This window comes from Elephas maximus, chromosome 2, assembly GCF_024166365.1.
Source record: "Elephas maximus indicus isolate mEleMax1 chromosome 2, mEleMax1 primary haplotype, whole genome shotgun sequence".
NCBI classification, from domain to species: domain Eukaryota; kingdom Metazoa; phylum Chordata; class Mammalia; order Proboscidea; family Elephantidae; genus Elephas; species Elephas maximus.
Genome location: NC_064820.1, coordinates 263,521 through 288,302, shown reverse-complemented (window position 1 = coordinate 288,302; position 24,782 = coordinate 263,521). Strand labels below are relative to the sequence as shown.

At 46.7% G+C, this 24,782-nt stretch overlaps 1 protein-coding gene across 2 annotated transcripts in view; it reads right to left on the bottom strand.

The window, feature by feature from the left end:
- PDCD6 (programmed cell death 6) overlaps nt 1-18,823 on the bottom strand; it is a 42,466-nt gene extending 23,643 nt beyond the window's left edge. For both annotated transcript variants that reach the window (XM_049859478.1, XM_049859488.1), the window contains exons 1-2: nt 18,639-18,823; nt 17,350-17,411 (exon numbers count right to left, since the gene is read on the bottom strand). In XM_049859478.1, the coding sequence (XP_049715435.1) occupies nt 17,350-17,411; nt 18,639-18,817 (241 nt within the window). In that variant the 5' untranslated portion in view covers nt 18,818-18,823. The remainder of the gene's footprint in view (nt 1-17,349; nt 17,412-18,638) is intronic.
- Between the last annotated feature and the right edge of the window lie 5,959 nt (nt 18,824-24,782).

Sequence of the window (24,782 nt, the reverse complement as noted above, 5' to 3'; positions counted from 1 at the left end):
GATGAATTAAAAGAACTGAACAGAGATTTCAAAGAGTAGCTCGAGAAGATAAAACATTACAATGACATGTGCAAAGAGCTGGAGATAGAAAACCAAAGAGGAAGAACATGCTCAGCATTTCTCAAGCTGAAATAACTTAAGAAAAAATTCAAGCTTTGAGTTGCAATAGTGAAGGATTCTATGGGGGAAAATATTAAACGACACAGGAAGCATAAAAAGAAGATGGAAGGAATACACAGAGTCATTATACCAAAAAGTACTCGTAGATGTTCAGCCATTTCAAGAGGTAGCGTATGATCAGGAACTGATGGTACAGAAGGAAAAAGTCCAAACTGCACTGAAGGCACTGGCAAAAAATGAAGCTCCAGGAACTGACAGAATGTCAATTGAGACGTTTTAACAAACAGATGCAGCACTGGAAGTGCTCATCTGTCTATGAGAAGAAATTTGGAAGACAGCTACCTGGTCAACCAACTGGAAGAGATGTATATTTATGCCCATTTCCAAGAAGGGTGATCCAAATGAATGCAGAAATTATCGAAGAATATTAATACCAAGTGTGAGTAAAATTTTGTTGAAGATCATCAAAAGCAGCTGCAGCACTGTAACAACAGGGAATTGCCACAAATTCAGGCCCGATTCAGAAGAGGACGTGGAACCAAAGCTATCACTGCTGATGTCAGATGGATCTTGGCTGAAAGCAGTGAATACCAGAGAGATATCTACCTGTGTTTTATTGATGATGCAAGGGCATTCAACTATGTGGATCATAACAAATTATGGATGACACTGTGAAGAATGGGAATTCTAGAACACTTAATTGTGCTCATGAGGAACCTGTACACAGATCAAGAGAGAGTCGTTCAGATAGAACAAGGGGATACTACGTGGTTTAAAGTCAGGAAAAGTGTGCATCAGGGTTGTATCCTTTCACCATACCTATTCAATCTATATGCTGAGCAAATAATACAAGAAGCTGGACTATATGAAGAAGAACAGGGCATCAGTATTGGTGGAAGACTTGTTAGCAACCTGTGTTATGCAGATGACATAACCTGGCTTGCTCAAAGTGAATAGGACTTGAAGCACTTACTGATGAAGATCAAAGACCACAGTCTTCAGTATGGATTGCACCTCAACATAAAGAAAACAAAAATCCTCACAACTGGACCAATAAGCAACATCATGATAAACGGAGAAAAGACTGACGTTGTCAAGGATTTCATTTTACTTGGATCCACAATCAACACCCATGGAAGTAGCAGTCAATAAATCAAAAGACCTCTTGCACTGGGCAAATCTGGTGCAAAGGACCTCTTCAAAGTGTGGAAGAGCAAAGCTGTCGCCTTGAAGACTAAGGTGCACCTGACCCAAGCCATGGTATTTTCAGTCATATCATATGCATGTGAAAGCTGGACAATGAATAAGGAAGACTGAAGAAGAATTGATGCCTTTGAATTGTGGTGTTGGTGAAGAATACTGAATGCACCATGGACTGCCAAAAGAATGAACAAATCTGTCTTGGAAGAAGTACAACCAGAATGCTCCTCAGACACAAGGGTGGCGAGACTACTTCTCACATACTTTGGGCATGTCAGGAGAGATCAGTCCCTGGAGAAACACATCATACTCGGTAAAGTAGAGGGTCAGCGAAAAAGAGGAAGACCCTCGATGAGATGGACTGAAAGAGTGGCTGCAAGGATGGGCTCAGGCATAACAAAGATTGTGGGCATGGTGCAGGACCAGGCAGTGTTTCGCTCTGTGGTACACAGGGTCGCTCAGTTGGAACTGACTCAACGGCACCTAACAATAGCAACATTGAAGACAGAGGAAGCAAAGCTCCACAACCCCAGTGGCCTTTAGCCCCAGCTGTCTGGGCTACTCCATTTCCAGCAGCCAGTCTACTGTCCCCAGTAACAACACATGGAGGAAATGCCAGCATCACTCAGGCTGTGTCTGGACTCAGAAAACAAGGTCAGCACAACCATGAGTCTTGCCTCAATTTCATAACAAAGAAAACAAATACACGTTGGCCTGCACGTATACTTGGCAGACATATTTCCCACTGTATTTTGGGGACAGTGCGATGGCCAGAAGCAACTACCTAAATGATTCATGCTGGCCAGAAACAGAATCTGAATTCAGAGACAGCACTAATCACCATCAGAATATTCAGCGTTTTCCTTCTTAACCTGAGGTACACACGTGATTTCAGGGTTTATCTACCTTCCTTTTAAAGGGGAAAAAAAATCCACCTAGTCTTCAGCTCTGTGGTAACGTGGTGGCCTAGGACAGAGTTTTCTCTCTTAAAATTATGTCCCATCGTGCAGAAACTTACATTTGGGTAATGGAGACTTGAGCAAGCACGTTCGGGCGAAGACTTCACACCCATGAATGCATGTGTGGCTGAAATCCAAACTACCTGCATTTTTTGGGGAAAATTGTGCCTGAATTGTATCATATCTGGGGATCTCTGCACCTCTTTACTAGAGAGATGTACTATGTGAGAAGTAGAAATGGGTAAGAATTCCTGTCTGTTTAGGACACACGTTTTTACTGTTGTTAGTTCCTGTTGAATCAATTCAAACTCATGGCGACCCCAAGTGCCACAAACTAGAATTAGAACTAATTCACAGGGTTCTCTTGGCTGTAATCTTAATGGAAGCAGATTGCCAGGCCTCCTCTTCCACAACACCGGGTGGGTTTGAACTGTCAATCTTTACGCCACCTAGGGACCCTCAGGACACACCTACTGGCATTTAAAGAATGCAATTTGGCCACCTAAGATACTCCACTGGTCTCACCCCTTCAAGAGCAAGGGAGAATGAAGAAAACTAAAGACACAAGGGAAGATTAGTCTAAAGGACTAATGGACCACAACTACCAAGGCTTCCACCAGACTGAATCCAGTACAACTAGATGGTGCCTGGCTACTACCACTCACTCCTCTGACAGGGGTCACAATAGAGGGTCCTGGACAGAGCTGGAGAAAAATGTAGAACAAAATTCTAACTCACAAAAAAAAGACCAGACTTACTGGCCTGACAGAGACTGGAGAAACCCTGAGAGTACGGCCTCCGGACACCCTTTTAGTTCAGTAATGAAGTCACTCCTGAGGTTCACCCTACACACAAAGATTACACAGATCCATAAAACAAAATGAGACTCACGGGGCACACCAGCCCAGGAGCAAGAACTAGAGGGCAGGAAGGGACAGGACAGCTGGTAATAGGGAACCTAAGGTCAAGAAGGGAGAGTGCTGACATGTTGTGGTGTTGTTAACCAATGTTATAAAACAACACGTGTACTGTTCAATCCAAAAAAAAAAAAAAAAAAGGAATTTACAGGTCTGTGGTGAACCTCCAGGTATACCAAAATTCCACGTTTCACTGTTGTTGTCGTCATTGTTAAGTGCCGTTGAGTCGGTTCCGACTCACAGCGACCCTATGCACAAAATGAAACACTGCCCGGTCCTGAGCCATCCTTATAATTGTTGTTATGCTTGAGCTCATTGTTGCAGCCACTGTGTCAATCCACCTCGTTGAGGGTCTTCCTCTTTTCCGATGACCCTGTACTCTGCCAAACATGATGTCCTTCTCCAGGGACTGATCCCTCCTGACAACATGTCCAAAGTATGTAAGACGCAGTCTCGCCATCCTTGCCTCTAAGGAGCATTCTGGCTGTACTTCTTCTAAGACAGATTTGTTCATTCTTTTGGCAGTCCATGGTATATTCTATATGCTTCGCCAACACCACAATTCGAAAGCGCCAATTCTTCTTCAGTCTTCCTTATTCGTTGTCCAGCTTTCACATGCATATGATGTGACTAAAAATACCATGGCTTGGGTCAGGTGCACCTTAGTCTTCAAGGCGACAGCTTTGCTCGTCAACACTTTAAAGAGGTCCTTTGCAGCAGATTTGCCCAATGCAATGCGTCTTTTGATTTCTTGACTGCTGCTTTCATGGGTGTTGATTGTGGATCCAAGTAAAATGAAATTCTTGACAACGTCAGTCTTTTCTCTGTTTATCATGATGTTGCTCATTGGTCCAGTTGTGAGAATTTTTGCTTTCTTTATGTTTAGGTACAATCCACACTGAAGGCTGTGGTCTTTGACCTTCTTTAGTAAGTGCTTCAAGTCCTCTTCACTTTCAGCAAGCAGGGTTGTGTCATCTGCAAAACGCAGATTGTTAATGAGTCTTCCTCCAATCCTGATGCCCTGTTTTTCTTCATATAGTCCACCTTCTCATATTATTTGCTCAGCATACAGATTGAATAGGTATGGTGAAAGAATACAACCCTGATGCACATCTTCCCTGGCTTTAAACCAATCAGTAACCCCTTGTTCTGTCTAAACAACCGCCTCTTGATCTACGTACAGGTTCCTCATAAGCACAATTAAGTGTTCTGGAATTCCCATTCTTTGCAATGTTATCCATAATTTGTTACGATCCACACAGTCGAATGCCTTTTCATAGTCAACAAAACACAAGTAAACATCCTTCTGGTATTCTCTGCATTTAGCCAGGATCCATCTGACATCAGCAATGATACCCGTGGTTCCACGTCCTCTTCTGAATCCGGCCTGAATTTCTGGCAGTTCCCTGTTGATATACTGCTGCAGCCACTTTTGAATGATCTTCAGCAAAATTTTGCTTGCATGTGATATTAATGATGTTGTTTGATAATTTCTACATTCAGGTGGATCACCTTTCTTGGGAACAGGCATAAATACGGTCTCTCACAGTCGGTTGGCTAGGTAGCTGCCTTCCAAATTTCCTGGCATAGGCAAGTGAGCACTTTCAGCGCTGCATCCGTTTGTTGAAACGCCTCAACTGATATTCCGTCAATTCCTGAAACCCTGTTTTTCACCAATGCCTTCAGTGCAGCTTGGGCTTCTTCCTTCAGTACTATCGGCTCCTGATCATATGCTACCTCCTGAAATGGTTGAACGTTGAACAATTCTTTCTGGTATAATGACTCTGAGTATTCTTCCCAACTTCTTTTTATGCTTCCTGCGTCGTTTAATATTTTCCCCATAGAATCCTTCAGCATTGCAATTCAAGCCTTGAATTTTTTCTTCAGTTCTTTCAGCTTGAGAAATGTCGAGCATGTTCTTCCCTTTTGGCTTTTTACCTCCAGCTCTTTACACATATCATCATAATAGTTTGTCTTTTCGAGCCGCCCTTTGAATTCTTCTGTTCAGTTCTTTTATTTCATCATTTCTTCCTTTTGCTTTAGCCGCTCATCGTCTAAAAACAAGTTTCAGAATCTCCTCTGACATCCATCTGGCTCTTTTCTTTCTTTCCTGTCTTTTCAAAGGCGTCTTGCTTTCTTCATGTATGACATTCCTTAAGTCATTCCACACCCCTCTGGTGTTCGGTCATTAGAGTTCAACACGTCAAATCTACTCTTGAGATGCTCCCTAAATTCAGGTGGGATATACGCGAGGTCATACTTTGGCTTTCCTTTACTTGCTCTGATTTTCTTCAGTTTCAACTTGAACTTGCATAGGCGCAATTGATGGTCTGTTCCACAGTCGGCCCCTGGCCTTGTTCTGACCGATGATATTGAGCTTTTCCATCATCTCTTTCCACAGATGTAGTCGATTTTATTCCTATGTATTTCATCTGGCGAGTTCCTAGCGTATAGCCAGCATTTACGTTGGTGAAATAAGGTCCTTGCAATAAAGAAGTCGTTGGTCTTGCAAAATTCCATTGTATGATTCTCCAGCGTTGTTTCTGTTGCCAAGGCCATATTTTCCAAGCACTGATCCTTTTTCTGTTTCCAACTTTCGTATTCCAATCATCAGTAATTATCAATGCATCCTAACCGCGTGTTTGATCAATTGCAGACTGAACTGCAGAAGCTGATGAAAACCTTCCATTTCTTCACCTTTAGCCTTAGTGTTTGGTGTATAAATTTGAATAACAGTCGTATTAACTGGTCTTCCTTGTAAGCGTATGGATACTATCCTATTACTGACAGCGTTATACTTCAGGATAGATCCTGAAATGTTCTTTTGACGATGAATGCTACACCATTTCTCTTCTAGCTATCATTCCTGGTACAGTAGACTATATGATTGTCCAATTCAAAATGGCCAATACCAGTCCATTTTAGCTCGCTAATTCCTAGGATATCAATTTTTACACGTTCCCTTTCATTTTTGACATTTTGCTAGCTATCTTTAATGACCGCTTCAATCAGCCCATGGCTGGAAAAGTGGTAAATCAATCTGTAATATTTACCAACAGTATTAATGACATGTTTACCCCTTCATCTGATAAATTTCCACTTCTAAAAAATTCTCCTGTGACATTACAGACTGTTTGCTACATGCCATCGAGTTGATTCCGACTCATAGCAACTCTAATGACAGAACAGAACTACCTGATAGGGTTTCCTCGGCTGTAATGTTTACGGGAGCAGATCGCCAGGTTATTTTCTCCCAGAGAGCTGCTGGTTGGTTCAAACCGCCAGCCTTTCCACTAGCAGCTGTGCACTTAATCACTGCACCACCAGGGCTCCTTATTACAGAATTAGTCACTGCAATGCATATGCTAATAAAAATAAACCATCTAAGTGTAACAGCAAAACAGAGTAAACTAAATTACAGCAGATACGGACATCTGCATAATATATAATCAAATAATTTAATAAATAAAAAAATTATCACAGTATATTAAATGGAAAAGCAGGATAAATACATATGGTGTGAGAGAAAAAGATAAATACACATGGTGTCTGTGAGAGAGAGGCAGATAAATACATGTGTGTGTGAGAGACAGATAAACATACACGGTGTGTGTGAGAGACAGATAAATACATACGGTGTGTGTGTGTGAGAAAGAGACAGAGAAATACACATGGTGTGTGTGTGAGACATAAATACAGATAATGGGTGTGTGACAGAGAGACAGGTAAATACATATGGTGTGTGTGTGAGAGACAGATAAATACATACGGTGTGTGTGTGAGAGACAGAAAAATACATACGGGGTGTATGTGAGAAACATAAATATACATGGTGTGTGTGAGACAGATAAATATACATGGTGTGTGTGAAACACAGATAAATATATATGGTGTGTGTGTGAGAAACAAATACATATAGTGTTTATGTGTGAGACAGATAAATACAGTGTATGTGTGAGAAAGACACAGAAAAATACACACGGTGTGTGTGAGACATAAATACAGATGATATGTGTGTGAAAGAGACAGATAAATACATATGGTGTGTGTGTTAGTGACAGATAAATACACATGGAGGGTATGTGAGAGAAACAAATATACATGGTGTGTGTGAGACACAGATAAATACATATAGTGTGTGTGTGAGAGAGAGACAGACATACATATGGTGCGTGTGTGTGACAAACACATGACGTGTGTGTGAGACAAACAGATAAATACATATGGTGTGTGTGTGTGTGTGTGTGTGTGTGTGTGTGTGTTTAAGACAAATACATACGGTGTGTGTGTCAGAGAGACAGACAGATGTACCAGGAAAAAATACATACCAAACAATGAACAGAGCCTAATTTTTGGTAGTAGGAATAAGGATTTTTCTTTTTTATTCCTTTCTGGAAATTTTTACAGAGACCATTTATTACTCTTGGAATCACAATCTATTTTTTAAAAAATTCCATATTTTCCTTTTTCAACCTGGAAACATAACTTGCAAGTATTACCTTCAACTTTGCTATCAATTCCTCTCTTATGTAAGGAATTAATCACAAATTGGAATATAAAACATTCACGCTTATTCCTAAAGCAGCTCTCACTGAAACCGCCAGACAAAAGGTTCTAAATGGATACAAATTTCAGAATCTCTCTCCATAAAATGGTAACATTCCAGCCTGGAGAAACATGCAAAGCCCAACACCAGCCACATGGTTAAAGGAACGACAGAACTACCATCAAAAGGGTAACGACTGTCTTCTGTACGAGCATCTGTATTTTCCATTTCCTACAATCATCACAGAATGTTTCTAAGACAACTGAGACAGTGGTGTTAAGTGGTAGAGTTCTCACTTTCCATGTGGGAGACCGAGTTCGAATCCAGCCGATGCACCTCACATGCAGCGCAGTCTGTCCGTGGAGGCTTTCGTGTTGTTCTGATGCTACACAGGTTTCCGCAGAGCTTCCAGACAAAAGATGGGCTAGGAAGAAAGGCCTGGTACTCTACTTCCAAAAATTAGCCAATGAAAACCCTACGGCTCACAAAATTCTGATCCAAACCGATCACGGGATGGTGCAGGGCCAGGCAGCATTCTGCTCTGTTGTGCACGGGGTCACCATGACACAACAACAACAAATCCTTACTTAGTTGTATCTGGGAAACCACATTTTGAAATCACCCGACACTGTGCAGGAAACCAGCTTGTTTCAGCACTCAGGTGGCGCAGGGATGGCGTGGTGTGAGGGGGTGGGGCAGGCCAGGGTGCAAGAGTCTGGGGGGGCGGTCTGCGGGGAGCCAGGTGATGCTGCCTGCATACAGGCGTGGCCCCCCTCCACCCAGCCAGCCCTTAGTGGAGAACCGTCACCACGTGAGAACGGAACGGAGTTCACACCATCAGGTCTTCCGCATCATCAAGAGAAGCTGGAAATCAGGTTTTCCCAGGATTTGTAAGTGCTGGAACCTACCTCAAGTTTTAACATGTCCTGGGGGCAGGGATGTCTCCTGTGGACCACCATTCTGAGGCCTCTGACGCACAGAGACGCAGTTCCACTTCTGCATAAGAGCAGGGTACAGGGAAGGAGTGGGATTTGGTGGAGATGAGGCAACAGAAAAGAGCCCCAAACTTCAGAATCCTAATCGCATTTCCATTCAAAGGGCTGCCGGGGCTGCCCAAAGCCGTGCAGTGACTTGTCAGCAAAGCCAGGCCCACCAAATCCCAACCCTGCCTCTGCTTCTCTCCAAACCCAGCCTGGGCTAGCTTCTGCAGAGCATAAATGACAGAGTGGGCCAGGGTCCCTGAGACCACCCTCGGGCTCCCTGATTTACCAGGACTGGCAGGCTCCCGAGCTATTACGCTCACGAGTACAGTTTGCTACAGCAAAGGGACACAGAGCACAGTCGGCAAATGGACAAGGCTGTGGAGCCAAGTCCACGCACACCAGGCGTGAGCGAGTGTCCAGAGCCTTGTCCTCATGGAGTCACATGGCCGTGGCTCACTCCTCCAGCAACAAGTGTACCAGCACGTGCAGAGGGCTGCCGACCAGGGACACCAGGCTCTTCCTGGTGTCATCCACTGGAGCCCAGGCACCATAGCGAAAGCAAGCATTGCTCGTCATCGTGTTGTTATAGAAACCCTCAGGCACAGTATGGCTCAAGGTCTTGGCAAGCACTACATCCCTTTCGGTCATGTCCTTCTGAGCTCAGTTCCCCGGAGGTGGCAGGGGCCCGTGGTGAAGACAGGCCCTTCCTGGGTCATGCAGGTCTCAGCAACCCCAGCCTGCAAAGCTGACCCTTTCCCACACATGGGCAGGGCGAAGCTCCAAGTAAACGTCAAATGCTGACCTATGCTGCATTGCCAGGGGCTACAAACACCACTACTCCCTAAAAGAGATGTGCGGTTGGGCGGTGTGGGGGGGGGGTGCAATAGGTGAATATTCTACAGGGAATTATCCTGATTTCTCTCAATTCTTTTAATATAGGACCCCAGGAGAGCTAGAACCCTATCTTAATAAAAAAACTCCTTCAAAAGGATGTATAAATTGTTTTTTTTTAAAATGTACAGCTAAAAAACGCATCCATTTATCAACTACAGCAGGAAGCACAAAAGGAAGCTTGAGTAAAAATTCCTATAATCCCAAGAAATAACATTAAAGTTAAAAAAAAAAAAAAAAAGAGTACTAAACTGCAGACAGTTTGTGACACGCTTTCAAACAGAAAGCAGAGAACAGTTCTCCTCTGTCCTTCACACTGACCAGCCAGCCGCAGGCCTTGCTGGGAGCAGCTGTTTTTAGGTTTCCTATGGCAACAGCCTCATAAAGGACCCAGTGTGTGGGACAAAGATGACTTCCACTGTTCCTAATAGGAACAGACTTCACTGACGTAGGCAACCCTGCTACTTTTTAACTTCGGTTTTCCACCAGTAATATATCACTTAATTTACTGATACCAAAAACCAAAACCAAACCCAGTGCCGTTGAGTCGATTCCGACTCATAGCGACCCTATAGGACAGAGCAGAACTGCCCCATAGAGTTTCCAAGGAGTGCCTGGCAAATTCAAACTGCTGACCCTTTGGTTAGCAGCCATAGCACTTAACCACTACACCACCAGGGTGATCCAATTTCCTAATAGACTAGTTCTAGTATCAGAACAGAAGCCCAATGCTGGAACAACAAGTAGAAGTTAAAATAAATTCCATCACATCCACCACAGAGAGCCAAGAAGAAGGGTAAGGAGGGTTTGCGTGAGCCCACCCAACACTGAACGTGGACACACGTTACAGCTATGACCAGGGGCCGCTGTGCTGCGCACACATGGCCCACTGTTAAGACACAGCGAGGAGGCCAGTGGGGCGGAGGTTGTAACAGCTTGTTCCCCCTTGCAGGCGGGCGGGAACAGTGGGAGCCCTGAAAACACATGCCTGGGGGCACACCCTGGTGGTGCAATGCGATAGTGACGACAGGGACTTGCACGCTAAGTGTCAGTGCTGCGATCACCTACCTGTGAGGCTCTTAAAGGATTAGCAACTTGTACTTATTAATAATCTGCCTTATCCTTGAAACGTAAAGAAATTTATATGCGATGTACGGCAAACACAGCAAAGTTTCATTATATTGGGTGGGAGGAGGAAAGTAAAAGGATAAGAGGAGTAAGAAAGTAAGGATTCTAAGACTAGTTTAGAAAATGTACCTCTTAAAACTCTGACCCTTGGGCCACACGAACCAGAGACTACATCATCCTGAGACCAGAAGAACTAGATGGTGCCCAGCTACAACCGATGACTGCCCTGACTGGAAGCACAACAGAGAACCCCTGAGGGAGCAGGAGAGCAGTGGGATGCAGACCCCAAATTCTCATAAGACCAGACTTAATGGTTCTGACTGAGACTGGAAGGACCTCAGTGGTCACAGCCCCCAGACCTTCTGTTGCCCCAGGACAGGAACCATTCCTGAAGCCAACTCTTCAGACGTGGATTGGACTGGACAATGGGTTGGAGAGGGATGCTGGTGAGGAGTGAGCTTCTTGGATCAGGTGGACACTTGAGACTATGTTGGCGTCTCCTGTCTGGAGGGGAGATGGGAGGGTGGAGGGGGTTAGAAGCTGGCGAAACGGACACGAAAACAGAGAGTGGAGGGAGAGAGCAGGCTGTCTCGATAGGGGAGAGTAATTGCGAGTGTGTAGCAAGGTGCATATGGGTCTTTGTGTGAGAGACTGACTTATTTGTAAACCTTCCCCTAAAGCACAATAAAAATTATAAAAAAAGAAAAACAAAAAAACCTCTGATCCTTACTACACATGAGCCACAGACTCCGACTTTAGATCTTCCAGCAGCTAATGTGAATATCAGTTAACTGCCTCTCCGAGTTAACGGACCGTGGCACCCTGGGCTGGTGCTCTCGTGCTCCGACAGGCACTCCAGGGACACCGCAGGGCGATCACGAGCACTGACTTCAGGACCACCCCTAAGAGCGTTAAACCAGAGTCTCAGTTTCCCAGAGCTGCCTGTCGTCACACAAATACCACAAGGCGGTGGCTTTAAAGAACAAAAATTTATTTTCTCCCAGCTCTGGAGGCTGAAGTCCCAGTTTAGGCTGCGAGTCTAGGGGCAGGTCCGTTTTTGTCTATTTCAGCTTCTACTAGGTGCCAGCAACCCTGAGAGCTCCTGGGCTCGTGGACGCATCTGTCCTCGCGGGTCTGTGTCTCCGTGTCTCCTCAGCTCCTTCTGTAACTCAGAAATGATTAGGTACAGCACCCACCCTACAGTGGTACGGCCCCGTTGATGTAACAACAGAAAACTCCTATTTCCAGACAGGTCATATTTACAGGATTAGGATCTCAACAAGGACTTCTGGGAGACACAATCTGATCTACGACAATCAAGCAGTGGTATCAGGGTACCTTAGGAACAGTGTACTGAAAATTTTTTGTGTGAATCTTTAAAATTCGTTTTCTCTTTCCCTTTCAAGCAGCTTCTGGTAGACGTTAAGCAGCAGCTGGCTTCAAAACAACATCCTGACAGATACTTGCTGACAGCATCCTCTGTCATAAGGAAGGGTCCAGCTCCCTGGGATCAGGCAATACTTCTCCCAGGAAGAATGCTGCCCCTCGGATAAGAGCCTAGCACAGGGCCCACGTGTAGCAGATGCTCAGAAATGGCCACCACCACCATCATCATCACTGTTGTTAGGTAACAGGGAATCATCCAAGATCTGTGCTAGCTGAATTAGCCAATAACAGAGGTGGCAACAGCATAACAGTAATAACAGCAGCTAATGGTTGTTGAGCACAGGCCGTACCAGCCATGCTGAAACACTTCACAAGAGAAAAGATGAGTCCTTGCTGGGGTCACACTATTAGGACTGGTAGAGCCAGAATTGGAATCCAGGCCACTGACCCCAGGGCCCACCTCAGGAGCCCTCAGGCTGGAGAGACCACCATCTGAGGAACCAAGGACATGGCTACTCCCTGTAGGTGACAAAGTCTCACCCAGGCCTAGGCCTGGACAATCGTCAAAAACTCAAGCAAACGGAAAAAAGGAGACTGTTCAAAAAGGTCATAAATCTCTCATCACTCACTGGAAAGCAACTCGAAATGAACGCCTCGGGAAGCACTACCTCTGAGCAGGGGCACCACGCGCAGTCCCTCACAGTCATCTGGCCATGTTTACTACATGGAATGAAGAATTTAGAAAATTTTAAGTCAGGATTTGCCAAACTGTAGCTTGCTGGACTGACTCTAGGTTCTCCTGACATCTTTCTAGTAACCCTGTCTTTTACCTTCCCGTGTATAATTCAAGCACTAGGAACACAAATCAAAAATAAAAAGGTGTTAACAATGATCAAAAGAGAGTCAAGAGAGCAGGATCGTCAGGGTAGACATGAAATGTCTTAATTTCCTGAAAACAATCAAATAAATGCATGTGAAATACACACCAGTGCCTGTGGCCCATGTGTGTTAAACACTGCGGAACAATGTCGGAGATAATCCATGTTCTATAAAGTAAATGCACTAGTCTGTCACTGCAAACACTCAGCTTTACATAAACCATCAGGCAGTAAGGAACCAAACCTGTGGGCCTGGTCTGATGAGGCGGTGAGGGCCGGTCCTCCTGGAGCCTGACCTGCAGCACCCCTATAGAGCCTCTTTCCACAACATAAACTGCCTCCCACTAACAGAGGTGAGCCTTTCAGCACGCCCTAACATCTTAAAACCAACCTTTTTCTGCTTAAATCGCATGCCTCAGGAAAGACAGCGACAACTTTAAGAATCAGGAACAGGGGCTGTGTTTGAGGAGTCAGAGAAGAGCAAAGTCCAAGCTGGGTATCTGGCATTGTCAGAGTTTCTAACAGCGCACGCGGGGCCAGTCCCTGCTGATCCAGCATCACCCCACACGACAGGAACAGCTGCAGCCGGCGCAGCCTCTGCCTCAGCCCGGAGTGTTCCCCACTCCAGCAACCCTCCCTCCTCTGTGCCACCGGCATCCCCAGTCGTTACCCCAGCAACTTGGCCCTGGACCTCCAGAGTTCCCAGGGCAACTGCGTCCCTACACAAATGCTACGTGGCCCTTCTCCAAACTCTACGGCCTCCATGGCGTCACCTGGTGACTCCATCAGTGCCCTCCAGGGCCTGGATGATCCACCCAAAGGAGCCCCTACAATTCAGTTGTTATTGTTAGGTGCCGTCGAGTTGGTTCTGACTCATAGCGACCCTACGCACAAGAGGACGAAGGACTACCCGGTCCTGCACCATCCTTACAATCGTTGTTATGCTTGAGGTCACGGTTGCAGCCACTGTGTCAATCCACCTTGTTGAGGGTCTTCCACTTTTTCGCTGACCCTGTACTCTGACAAGCATGATGTCCTTCTCCAGAGACCTGATCCCTCCTGACAACATGTCCAAAGGATGTAAGACGCAGTCTTGCCATCCTTGCCTCTAAGGAGCATCCTGGCCGCACTTCTTCCAAGACAGATTTGTTCGTTCTTCTGGCAGTCCATGGTATATTCAATATTCTTCGCCAACACCACAATTCAAAAGCGTCAACTCTTCTCCAGTATTCCTTATCCATTGCCCAGCTTTCATATGCATATGATGCGATTGAAAATACCATGGCCTGGGTCAGGCGCACCTTAGTCTTCAGGGTGACATCTCTGCTCTTCAACACTTTGAAGAGGTCCTTTGCAGCAGATTTGCCCAATGCAATGCGTCTTTTGATTTCTTGACTGCTGCTTCCATGGGTGTTGATTGTGGATTCAAGTAAAATAAAATCCTTGACAATTTCAATCTTTTCTCAGTTTATCATGCTGCTGCTCATTGGTCCAGTTGTGAGAATTTTTGTTTTCTTTATGTTGATGCGTAATCCATACCGAAGGCTGTGATCTTTGATCTTCGTTAGTGCTTCAATTCCTCTTCACTTTCAGCAAACAAGGTTGTGTCATCTGCATAACACAGATTGTTAATGAGTCTTCCTCCAATCCTGATATCCTATTCTTCTTCATATAGTCTGGCTTTTTTAGTATGATCTGCTCACCATACAGACTGAATAGGTATGGTGAAACAATATAGCCCTGACGCACACCTTTCTGACTTGAAAACAATCAGTATCCCCTTGTTCTGTACGAACAACTGCCTCTTGATCCATGTAAAGGTTCCTCATGAGCACAATTAAGTGTACTGGAATTCCCACTCTTTGCAATGTTACCCATAGTTTGTCACGATACACATAGTCGAATGCCTTTGCATGGTCAATAAAACACAGGTAAACATCCTTTTGGTATTCTCTGCTTTCAGCCAGGGTCCATCTGAAATCAGCAATGATATCCCTGGTTCCACGTCCTCTTCTGAAACCAGCCTGAATTTCTGGCAGTTCCCTGTCGATATACTGCTGCAGTCATTTTTGAATAATCTTCAGCAAAAATTTGCTTACGTGTGATGTTAACGACATTGTTCTATAATTTCCACACTCGGTTGGATCACCTTCTTTGGGAATAGGCATAAATATGGATCTCTTCCAGTCAGTTGGCCAGGAAGCTGTCTTCCATATTTCTTGGCACAGATGAGTGAACACCTCCAGCGCTGCATCTGTTTGTTGAAAAATTTCAACCGATATTCCATCAATTCCTGGAGCCTCGTTTTTCGCCAATGCCTTCAGAGCAGCTTGGACTTCTTCCTTCAGTACCATCGGTTCCTGATCAGATGCCACCTCCTGAAATGCCTGAGTATCGACTAATTCTTTTTGGTATAATGACTCTGTGTATTCCTTCCATCTTCTTTTGATGCTTCCTGCATCATTTAATGTTTTCCCCATGGAATCCTTCACTACTGCAACGCAAGACTTGAGTTTTTTTTTTCAGTTCATTCAGCTTAAGAAACGCCAAGCGTGTTCTTCCCTTTTGGTTTTCCATCTCCAGCTCTTTGCACATGTCATTATAATACTTCACTTTATCTTCTCGATAGGCCCCTTGAAATCTCCTGTTCAGTTCTTTTACTTCACCAATCCTTCCTTTTGCTTCAGCTGCTCGACGTTCGAGAGCAAGTTTCAGAGTCTCCTCTGACGTCCATCTTGGGCTTTTCTTTCCTTCCTGTCTTTTCAGTGACCTCTTGCTTTCTTCATGGATGATGTCCTCGATGTCATTCCACAACTCGTCTCGTCTTCGGTCACTAGTGTTCACTGTGTCAAATCTATTCTTCAGGTGGTCTCTAAATTCAGGTGGGATATACTCAAGGTTGTATTTTGGCTCTTGTGGACTTGCTCTGATTTTCTTCAGTTTCAGCTTGAACTTGCATATGAGCAATTGATGGTCTGTTCCCCCACGTGTCTGTCAGTTTGTCGTACTGTGGGAGCTTGTGTGTTGCTCTGATGCTGGAAGCTATGCCACCGGTATTCAAATACCAGCAGGGTCACCCATGGAGGACAGGTTTCAGCTGAGCTTCCAGACTAAGACAGACTAGGGAGAAGAACCTGGCAATCTACTTCTGAAAAGCATTAGCCAGTGAAAACCTTATGAATAGCAGTGAAACACTGTCTGACATAGTGCTGGAAGATGAGCCCCCAGGTTGGAAGGCACTCAAAAGATGATTGGGGAAGAGCTGCTGCCCCTCAAAGTAAAGTCGACCATAATGACGTGGATGGAATAAAGCTTCCAGGACCTTCATTTGCGGATGTGGCACGACTCAAGATGAGAAGAAACAGCTGCAAACATCCATTAATAATTGAACGTGAAATGCACGAAGTATGAATCTAAAAAAATTGGAAATCGTCAAAAATGAAATGGAACACATAACCGTCAACATTCTAGGCATTAGCGAGCTGAAATGGACTGGTATTGGCCATTTTAAATCGGACAATCATATAGTCTACTATGCTGGTAATGACAACTCGAAGAAGAATAGTGTTGCATTCATCGTGAACAAAAACGTTTCAAGATCTATCCTGAAGTACAACACTTTCAGTGATAGGATAATATCCATATGCCTACAAGGAAGAATGGTTAACACGACTATTATTCAAATTTAAGCACCAACCACTAAGACCAGAGATGAAAAATAGATTTTTATCAGCTACTACAGTCTGAAATTGATCGAACATGCAATCAAGGTGCATTGATAATTACTGACGATTGAAATGTGAAAGTTGCAAACAAAGAAGTAGGATCAGTAGTTGGAAAATATGGCCTTGGTGATAGAAACAACGCCGGAGATCGCAGGATAGAATTTTGCAAGACCAACGACTTCTTCATTGCAAAAATCTTCTTTCATCAACATAAACAGCGACTATACACATGCACCTTGGTAGATGGAACACACAGAAATCAAATTGACTACATCTGTGGACAGACAATTCAGTAGCCCCCAAAATTAAATGATAATGATCTTCTAGATTCCTGCAGGATTCTGCTGTGCAAAACTCAACTTCTCATCCCTTCCTTAAAGCCCACACCCTAGCTTCCACGGGCACATTTCCTGTTCCCGTGCTCAGTCATACAGCTGCTCAAGTAGCTGTGTGAGGCCCTGGGAAGACAATAAGGAAACCACCTAGAAAAATAACCCAGGAACACCTCCACCACACACAAGCCGTAACAACTCGCTCTTAATGGCGCCTTTACGCTGAGAAGATAAATTTAAGCAGGGAGGCCGGGCCTGCTTCCAAGTCCTGTGGTCGCACTCACCGTTGGACAGGGCCTGCTGCAGCTCGTTGTCGGAGATCACACCGCTCCTGTCTTTATCTACCCTAGGAAATAAAGGGGGCCGGCCAAGCCGGTAGTTAGAAGGCAGGAAACACAAAGCCGGGCAGTGCGAACTCTCAAAGCTCCGTTCCTGGGAACCCAGGCTGTGCAGGCAGCTGCCTCCAGCATCTCACGCGTCTCACCCCCGGGCGTCCTGAGCCCCCGGCTCCTCTCTCCAGCCACCGCCCCTCCCCGCCCGACTTGTTGGACTCACAACGCCCACTTTCTCTCTTTTTCCGCAAACAGCTAAGTTCTCCCAAACGTTCTGGTTACGCCCTGCCCAGCGGCAGTCCCGCAAGTCTCGGCCCTTCACTCACTCAAGGAGACCGGTGGCTGCAGGAGCTCGGGGCACGGAGGCGTCTACCGGCTCCCGTTCCCCCGAAGCCAGGGTCCCCGGGAGGCCCCCAGTAGGGGCGGAGACGGGATACCACGATCAGCAGGGGGAGGGGCCGAGGGCGTCGGGGGGGGCGGGGCGGAGGGACCGGGGGAATCGGGACGGAGGGGGGCGCAGGGGCCTGGGGCGCCAGGGGGGGTAGTCGAGCGGAGGGGCCGGAGGCACCAGGGAGGAGAGCCCGGGGCGGAGTCGGGGCGGAGGGGCGGGGGCCCCGGGGGGGGGGGGGACTCGGGCGGAGGGGCCGGGGGCGCCAGGACAGAAGGGCCGGGGCGGAGGGACCGGAGGCAGAGGAGCGGAAGCCGGGGGGAGCCGGAGGAGGGGACTGGGGCGGAGGGGCCGGGGGCGCCAGGACGGAAGGGCCGGGGCGGAGTCGGGGCGGAGGAACCGGGGGCAGAGAAGCGGCGGCCGGGGGGAGCCGGGAGGCGGAGGGGCCGGGGGAGCCGGGCGGGGGGGGCCGGGGCGGAGTCGGGGCGGAGGGACCGGGGGCAGAGGAGCGGAGGCCCGGGGGAGCCGGAGGGGGGGAGTCGGGCGGAGGGGCCGGGGGCGCCAGGACGGAAGGGCCGGGGCGGAGTCGGGGCGGAGGGACCGGGGGCAGAGAAGCGGCGGCCGGGGGGAGCCGGGAGGCGGAGGGGCCGGGGGAGCCGGGCGGGGGGGCCGGGGCGGAGTCGGGGCGGAGGGACCGGGGGCAGAGAAGCGGCGGCCGGGGGGAGCCGGAGGGGGGGAGTCGGGCGGAGGGGCCGGGGGCGCCGGGGCGGACTATGAGAACCAGAGGTGGAGAGGGACCAGGGGCGGAAGAGGACCCAGGCGGCGCCGGGGAGGCCGGGGGCGCAGCCCTCACCTCTGGAAGACGTTCCACAGGAAGCTCTGGTCCGGCAACACCGCCCCCGGAGCAGGGCCGGCACCGGCGCCGGGGCGATAGGAATAGGCTGCCATGGGCCGAGCCGCGGGGCTGAGGAGCCAGCCGGTGAGTGAGAGACGAAGCGGTGGCGCCACTTCCGCCTCTGCAGGGCGGGGCATGGGCGACAGGCCACTTCCGGTGCTACCGGAAGTGCGTGCGACTCGGGCTCTCACAGGACCCCACGCGGCCAATCCGAGCCCAGCCCGAGCCTCGTGGCAGCCGCGGGGCGTGTCTCCCGCTGCAAACTGCTCGTGTGCGAGCGTATTCCCTACGCGGGCCTGTGAACCGCGCTGCTGAGCCTCGTCAGCTTCTCCGACCCCCGTCCTTCTGCCGGGGACCTTCCTCACCTCCGCCCGCCTGCCCCGGGAGACTCCTCCCCGCCGCCCTCCCGTCCGGGACCCTCCTCCCCGCCGCCCTCCTGCCCCCGGGACCCTCCTCCCCGCCGCCCTCCTGCCCCCGGGACCCTCCTCCCCGCCGCCCTCCTGCCCCCGGGACCCTCCTCCCCGCCGCCCTCCTGCCCCCGGGACCCTCCTCCCCGCCGCCCTCCTGACCCTCCTCACCGCCACCCTCCTACTCTCAGGCACTCTCCCCACTGCCGCCCTCCTGCCCCGGGGGACCCCTCCTCACCACCACCCTCCTCCGTCCGGCGGACTCTCTTCACCGCCACCCTCCTACCCCCGGGGACCCTCCTCAGTGCTACCTTCTTGCCCCGGACTCCTTCACTTTGGCCCCGTGTAGCCAAGTTGAACCTGGGCCTGTGGCTGTGTCTCTACAGAAGGTGCTCTCCCTGTTATTCGTGGATATACCTACACAAAAGTTTTCTAGGAAATACTGGAGGGGTGCTTTCCTGACCCATGACAGGGTGTTACCCAAGAATGGCCTCAGTTCTTGGCTTTGGTGTAGGAAAGAATTTAAACACTGAGACAAGTAGTACAAAGTGAGCAGAGGTTTATTAGCAAGGAGAAGTTTAGCAGTGAAAGTACACTTGACTAGGAAGCCTCAAGTGGGCTACTCAGGTATAGAAGGAATCTGAGTGCCCCCATAGTCCTTTCTTAGTGTTTTATACCTTTACTGTCTCTTATTCCCGTTAACTTTTAAAAGCCAGGACAGGACCGCCTGTGGAGACTATTTCTTTGGCTTAAGGTTTAACTACCAAGTTAGGAACCTTATCAAGTTAAGGATTTTATCAAAGATCCCTGTAAAGATTATTTACTTGGCTTAAAGTTTAACTGTGTAGGGACCATCTTATTGAGGAATGTCACCACCCCCTGCTTCTTCCTCTGTAGGGACTATGTTACTGAGGAATGTCACCACCCAGCCTCTTCCTCTTCCTGAGTGCAAGCTGTCCCCTTCCCCCTTAAAAGAAAAAAGTGGAAATGATGATCTCAAGGGCTTTCAACTTATTGAAAACCATTAGTTCTTGTATAAAAGCAAATTAATTGAAGCAAATATGGTTCAGTTCTGGGAGAATAAGGAACACGTGTGACATTTTAACTTCTCAGAATTTTTTGGACCCCCCCCCACCAAGCTTCCTCATACTGGCTTTAACCTGTGCCCCCACTCCTCAGTTGTCTCTGACAAATGAGACTTCTCTGGAGTTACCACTTAAGGTATTTGAAGATAGCGGTTACCCCAACACATCCAAGCCCCTCTCCTGGAAGTTAAGGAGCTTTGATTCCTCGCTGACTTGGGATCATGTGATCCCCTTCCTTGGACCCCTTTCCAGTTGGTATATGGTGGCCTTTCAGTGAGTTTCCCCACCCTTCTAAAGACCCCACCACTTCATTCTGGACACTAATTCTAGAGCGCAGTTTAGCACACTTTTTTAGCACGAGCATCACAATGTTGGAAATGCCAAGATTTTGGGCAAACAGCTCCCTTGGGTATTCTTCACACGCTCTGTCAGGCCAGCCTCCTGCCCTTCCTGGGTCTTGTGCCAGGATTCCAAACCAAACTTTTGGCTATCAAGTGGATTCTGACTCGTAGCAACCCCACAGGACAGAGTAGAACTGCATCATAGAGTTTCCAAAGCTGTAAATCTTTATAGAAGCTGACTGCAACATTTTTCTCCTGCGGAGCGGCCGGTGGCCTTTCAGTTCTTAGCCAAGCGTTTAACCACTGCACCACCAGGGCTCTTGTGCCAGGTTTCAAACAAAAAAAAACCAAACTCATTGCCATTGAGTCAATTCTGACTCATAAGAACCACACAGGACAGAGTAGAACAGCACCTTAGCGTTTCCAGGGAGCAGCTGATGGATTCAAACTGCCTCCATTTTGATTAGCACCCTGGCTACCAGGGCTCTGTACCAGGGTTCAGGATCATAATTTATGTCTATTCCCAAGAAAGGTGATCCAACCGAATGTGGAAATTATAGAACAATATTAATACCACATGCAAGCAAAATTTTGCTGAAGATCATTCAAAAATGGCTGCAGCAGTATATTGACAGGGAACTGCCAGAAATTCAGGCCGGTTTTAGAAGAGGACGTGGAACGAGAAATATCATTGCTCATGTCACATGGATCCTGGCTGAAAGCAGAGAATACCAAAAGGATGTTTACCAGTGTTTTATTGACTATGCAAAGGCATTCGACTGTGTGGATCGTAACAAATTATGGATAACACTGCAAAGAATGGGAATTCCATAACACTTAATTGTGCTCATGAGGAACCTTTACATAGATCAAGAGGCAGTTGTTCGGACAGAACAAGGGGATAGTGATTGGTTTAAAGTCAGGAAAGGTGTGCGTCACGGTTGTATTCTTTCACCATACCTATTCAATCTGTATGCTGAGCAAGTAATACGAGAAGCTGGACTATATGAAAAAGAATGGAGCATCAGGATTGGAGAAAGACTCATTAACAACCTGCAATATGCAGATGACACAACCTTGCTTGCTGCAAGTGAAAAGGACTTGAAGCACTTAACTAATAAAGGTAACAGACCACACCCTTCAGTATGGATCGCACCCCAACATAAAAATTCTCACAACTGGACCAATGAGCAACATCATGATAAACGGAGAAAAGATTGAAGTTGCAAAGGATTTCATTTTACTTGGATCCACAGTCAACACTCATGGGAGCTGTTGATGTTAGGTGCCATCGAGTCGGTTCTGACTCATATCGACCCTATGCACAACAGAATGAAACACTGCGCGGCCCTGCGCCATCCTTACAATCGTTGTTATGCTTGAGCTCATTGTTGCAGCCACTGTGTCAATCCATCTCTTGAGGGTCTTCCTCTTTTCCGCTGACCCTGTACTCTGCGAAGCATGATGTCCTTCTCCAGGGACTGATCCCTCCTGACAACATGTCCAAAGTATGTAAGACGCAGTCTAGCCATCCTTGCTTCTAAGGAGCATTCCGGTTGTACTTCTTGTAAGACAGATTTGTTCGTTCTTTTGGCAGTCTATGGTATATTCAATATTCTTCACCAACACCACAATTCAAAGGTGTCAACTCTTCTTCGGTCTTCCTTATTCACTGTCCAGCTTTCACATGAACATGATGTGATTGAAAATACCATGGCTTGGGTCAGATGCACCTTAGTCTTCAGGGTGACATCTTTGCTCTTCAACACTTTGAGGAGGTCCTTTGCAGCAGATTTGCCCAATGCAATGCGTCTTTTGATTTGACTGCTGTTTCCATGGGTGTTGATTGTGTATCCATGTAAAATGAAATCCTTGACAACTTCAATCTTTTCTCCGTTTATCATGTTGCTCATTGGTCCAGTTGTGAGGATTTTTGTTTTCTTTATGTTGAGGTGCAATCCATACTGAAGGCTGTCGTCTTTGATCTTCATTAGTAAGTGCTTCAAGTTCTCTTCACTTTCAGCAAGCAAGGTTGTGTCATCTGCATAACGCAGGTAGTTAATGAGTCTTCCTCCAATCCTGATATCCCGTTCTTCTTCATATAGTCCAGCTTCTTGTATTATTTGTTCAGTATACAGATTAAATAGGTACGGTGAAAGAATACAGCCTTGATGCACACCTTTCCTGACTTTAAACCAATCGGTATCCCCTTGTTCTGTCCAAACAACCACCTCTTGATCTGTGTTCTTCAGGAGAAAATTAAGTGTTCTGGAATTCCCATTCTTTGCAGTGTTATCCATAGTTTGTTATGATCCACACAGTCAAATGTCTTTGCATAGTCAATAAAACACAGGTAAACATCCTTCTGGTATTCTCTGCTTTCAGCCAGGATCCATCTGACATCAGCAGTGACATCCCTGGTTCCACATCCTCTTCTGAAACCAGCCTGAATTTCTGGCAGTTCCCTGTCGATATACTGCTGCAGCTGTTTTTGAATGATCTTCAGCAAAATTTTGCTTGTGTGTGATATTAATGATATTGTTCTAGAATCTCAACATTCGGTTGGATCACATTTCTTGGGACTAGGCATAAATATGGACCTCTTCCAGTCAGTTGGCCAGGAAGCTGTCTTCCATATTTCTTGGCACAGACGAGTGAGCACCTCCAGCGCTGCATCTGTTTGTTGAAACATCTCAGCTGATATTCCATCAATTCCTGGAGCCTCGTTTTTCGCCAATGCCTTCAGAGCAGCTTGGACTTCTTCCTTCAGTACCATCGGTTCCTGATCAGATGCCACCTCCTGAAATGCCTGAATATCGACTAATTCTTTTTGGTATAATGGCTCTGTGTATTCCTCCCATCTTTTTTTGATGCTTCCTGTGTCATTTAATATTTTCCCCATGGAATCCTTCACTTTTGCAACTCGAGGCTTGAATTTTTTCTTCAGTTCTCTCAGCTTGAGAAACGCCAAGCGTGTTCTTCCCTTTTGGTTTTCCATCTCCAGCTCTTTGCACATGTCATTATAATACTTTACTTTGTCTTTTCGAGAGGCCCTTTGAAATCTTCTGTTCAGTTCTTTTACTTCATCAATTCTTCCTTTTGCTTTAGCTGCTCGATGTTCGAGAGCAAGTTTCAGAGTCTCCTCTGACATCCATCTTGGTCTTTTCTTTCTTTCCTGTCTTTTCAGTGACCTATTGCTTTCTTCATGGATGATGTCCTTGATGTCATTGCACAACTCATCTGGTCTTCAGTCACTAGTGTTCAGTGTGTCAAATCTATTCTTCAGGTGGTCTCTAAATTCAGGTGGGATATACTCAAGGTCATATTTTGGCTCTTGTGGACTTGCTCTGATTTTCTTCAGTTTCAGCTTGAACTTGCATATGAGCCTTGTTCTGACTGATGATATTGAGCTTTTCCACCCTCTCTTTCCACAGATGTAGTCAATTTGATTTCTGTGTGTTCCATCTGGTGAGGTCCATGTGTATAGTCGTGGTTTATGTTCATGAAAGAAGGTATTTGCAATGAAGAATTCATCAGTCTTGCAAAATTCTTATCATTCTATCTCCAGCATTGTTTCTATCACCAAGGCCGTATTTTCCAACTACTGATCCTTCTTCTTTGTTTCCAACTTTCGCATTCCAATCGCCAGTAATTATCAATGTATCTTGACTGCATGTTCGATCAATTTCAGACTGTAGCAGCTGATAAAAGTCTTCTATTTCTTCATCTTTGGTCCTAGTGGTTGGTGCATAAATTTGAACAATAGTCGTAATAACTGGTCTTCCTTGTAGGCGTATGGATATTATCCTATCACTGACAGCGTTGTATTTCAGGATACATCTTGAAATGTTCTTTTTGACAATGGATGGAATACCATTCCTCTTTGAGTTGTCATTCCCAGCTTAGTAGACTATATGATTGTCCGACTCAAAATGGCCAATACCAGTCCATTTCAGCTCACTAATGCCCCAGGATATCGATGTTTATGTGTTCCATTTCATTTTTGACGATTTCCAATTTTCCTAGATTCATACTTCGTACATCCCAGGTTCCGATTATTAATGGATGTTTGCAGCTGTTTCTTCTCATTTTGAGTCGTGCCACATCAGCAAATGAAGGTCCCGAAAGCTTTACTCCATCCACGTCATTAAGGTCGACTCTACTTTGAGGAGGCAGCTCTTCCCCAGTCATCTTTTATTGCTTTCGAACCCGGGGGGGGGGCTCATCTTCCAGCACTATATCAGACAATGTTCCAGTGCTATTCATAAC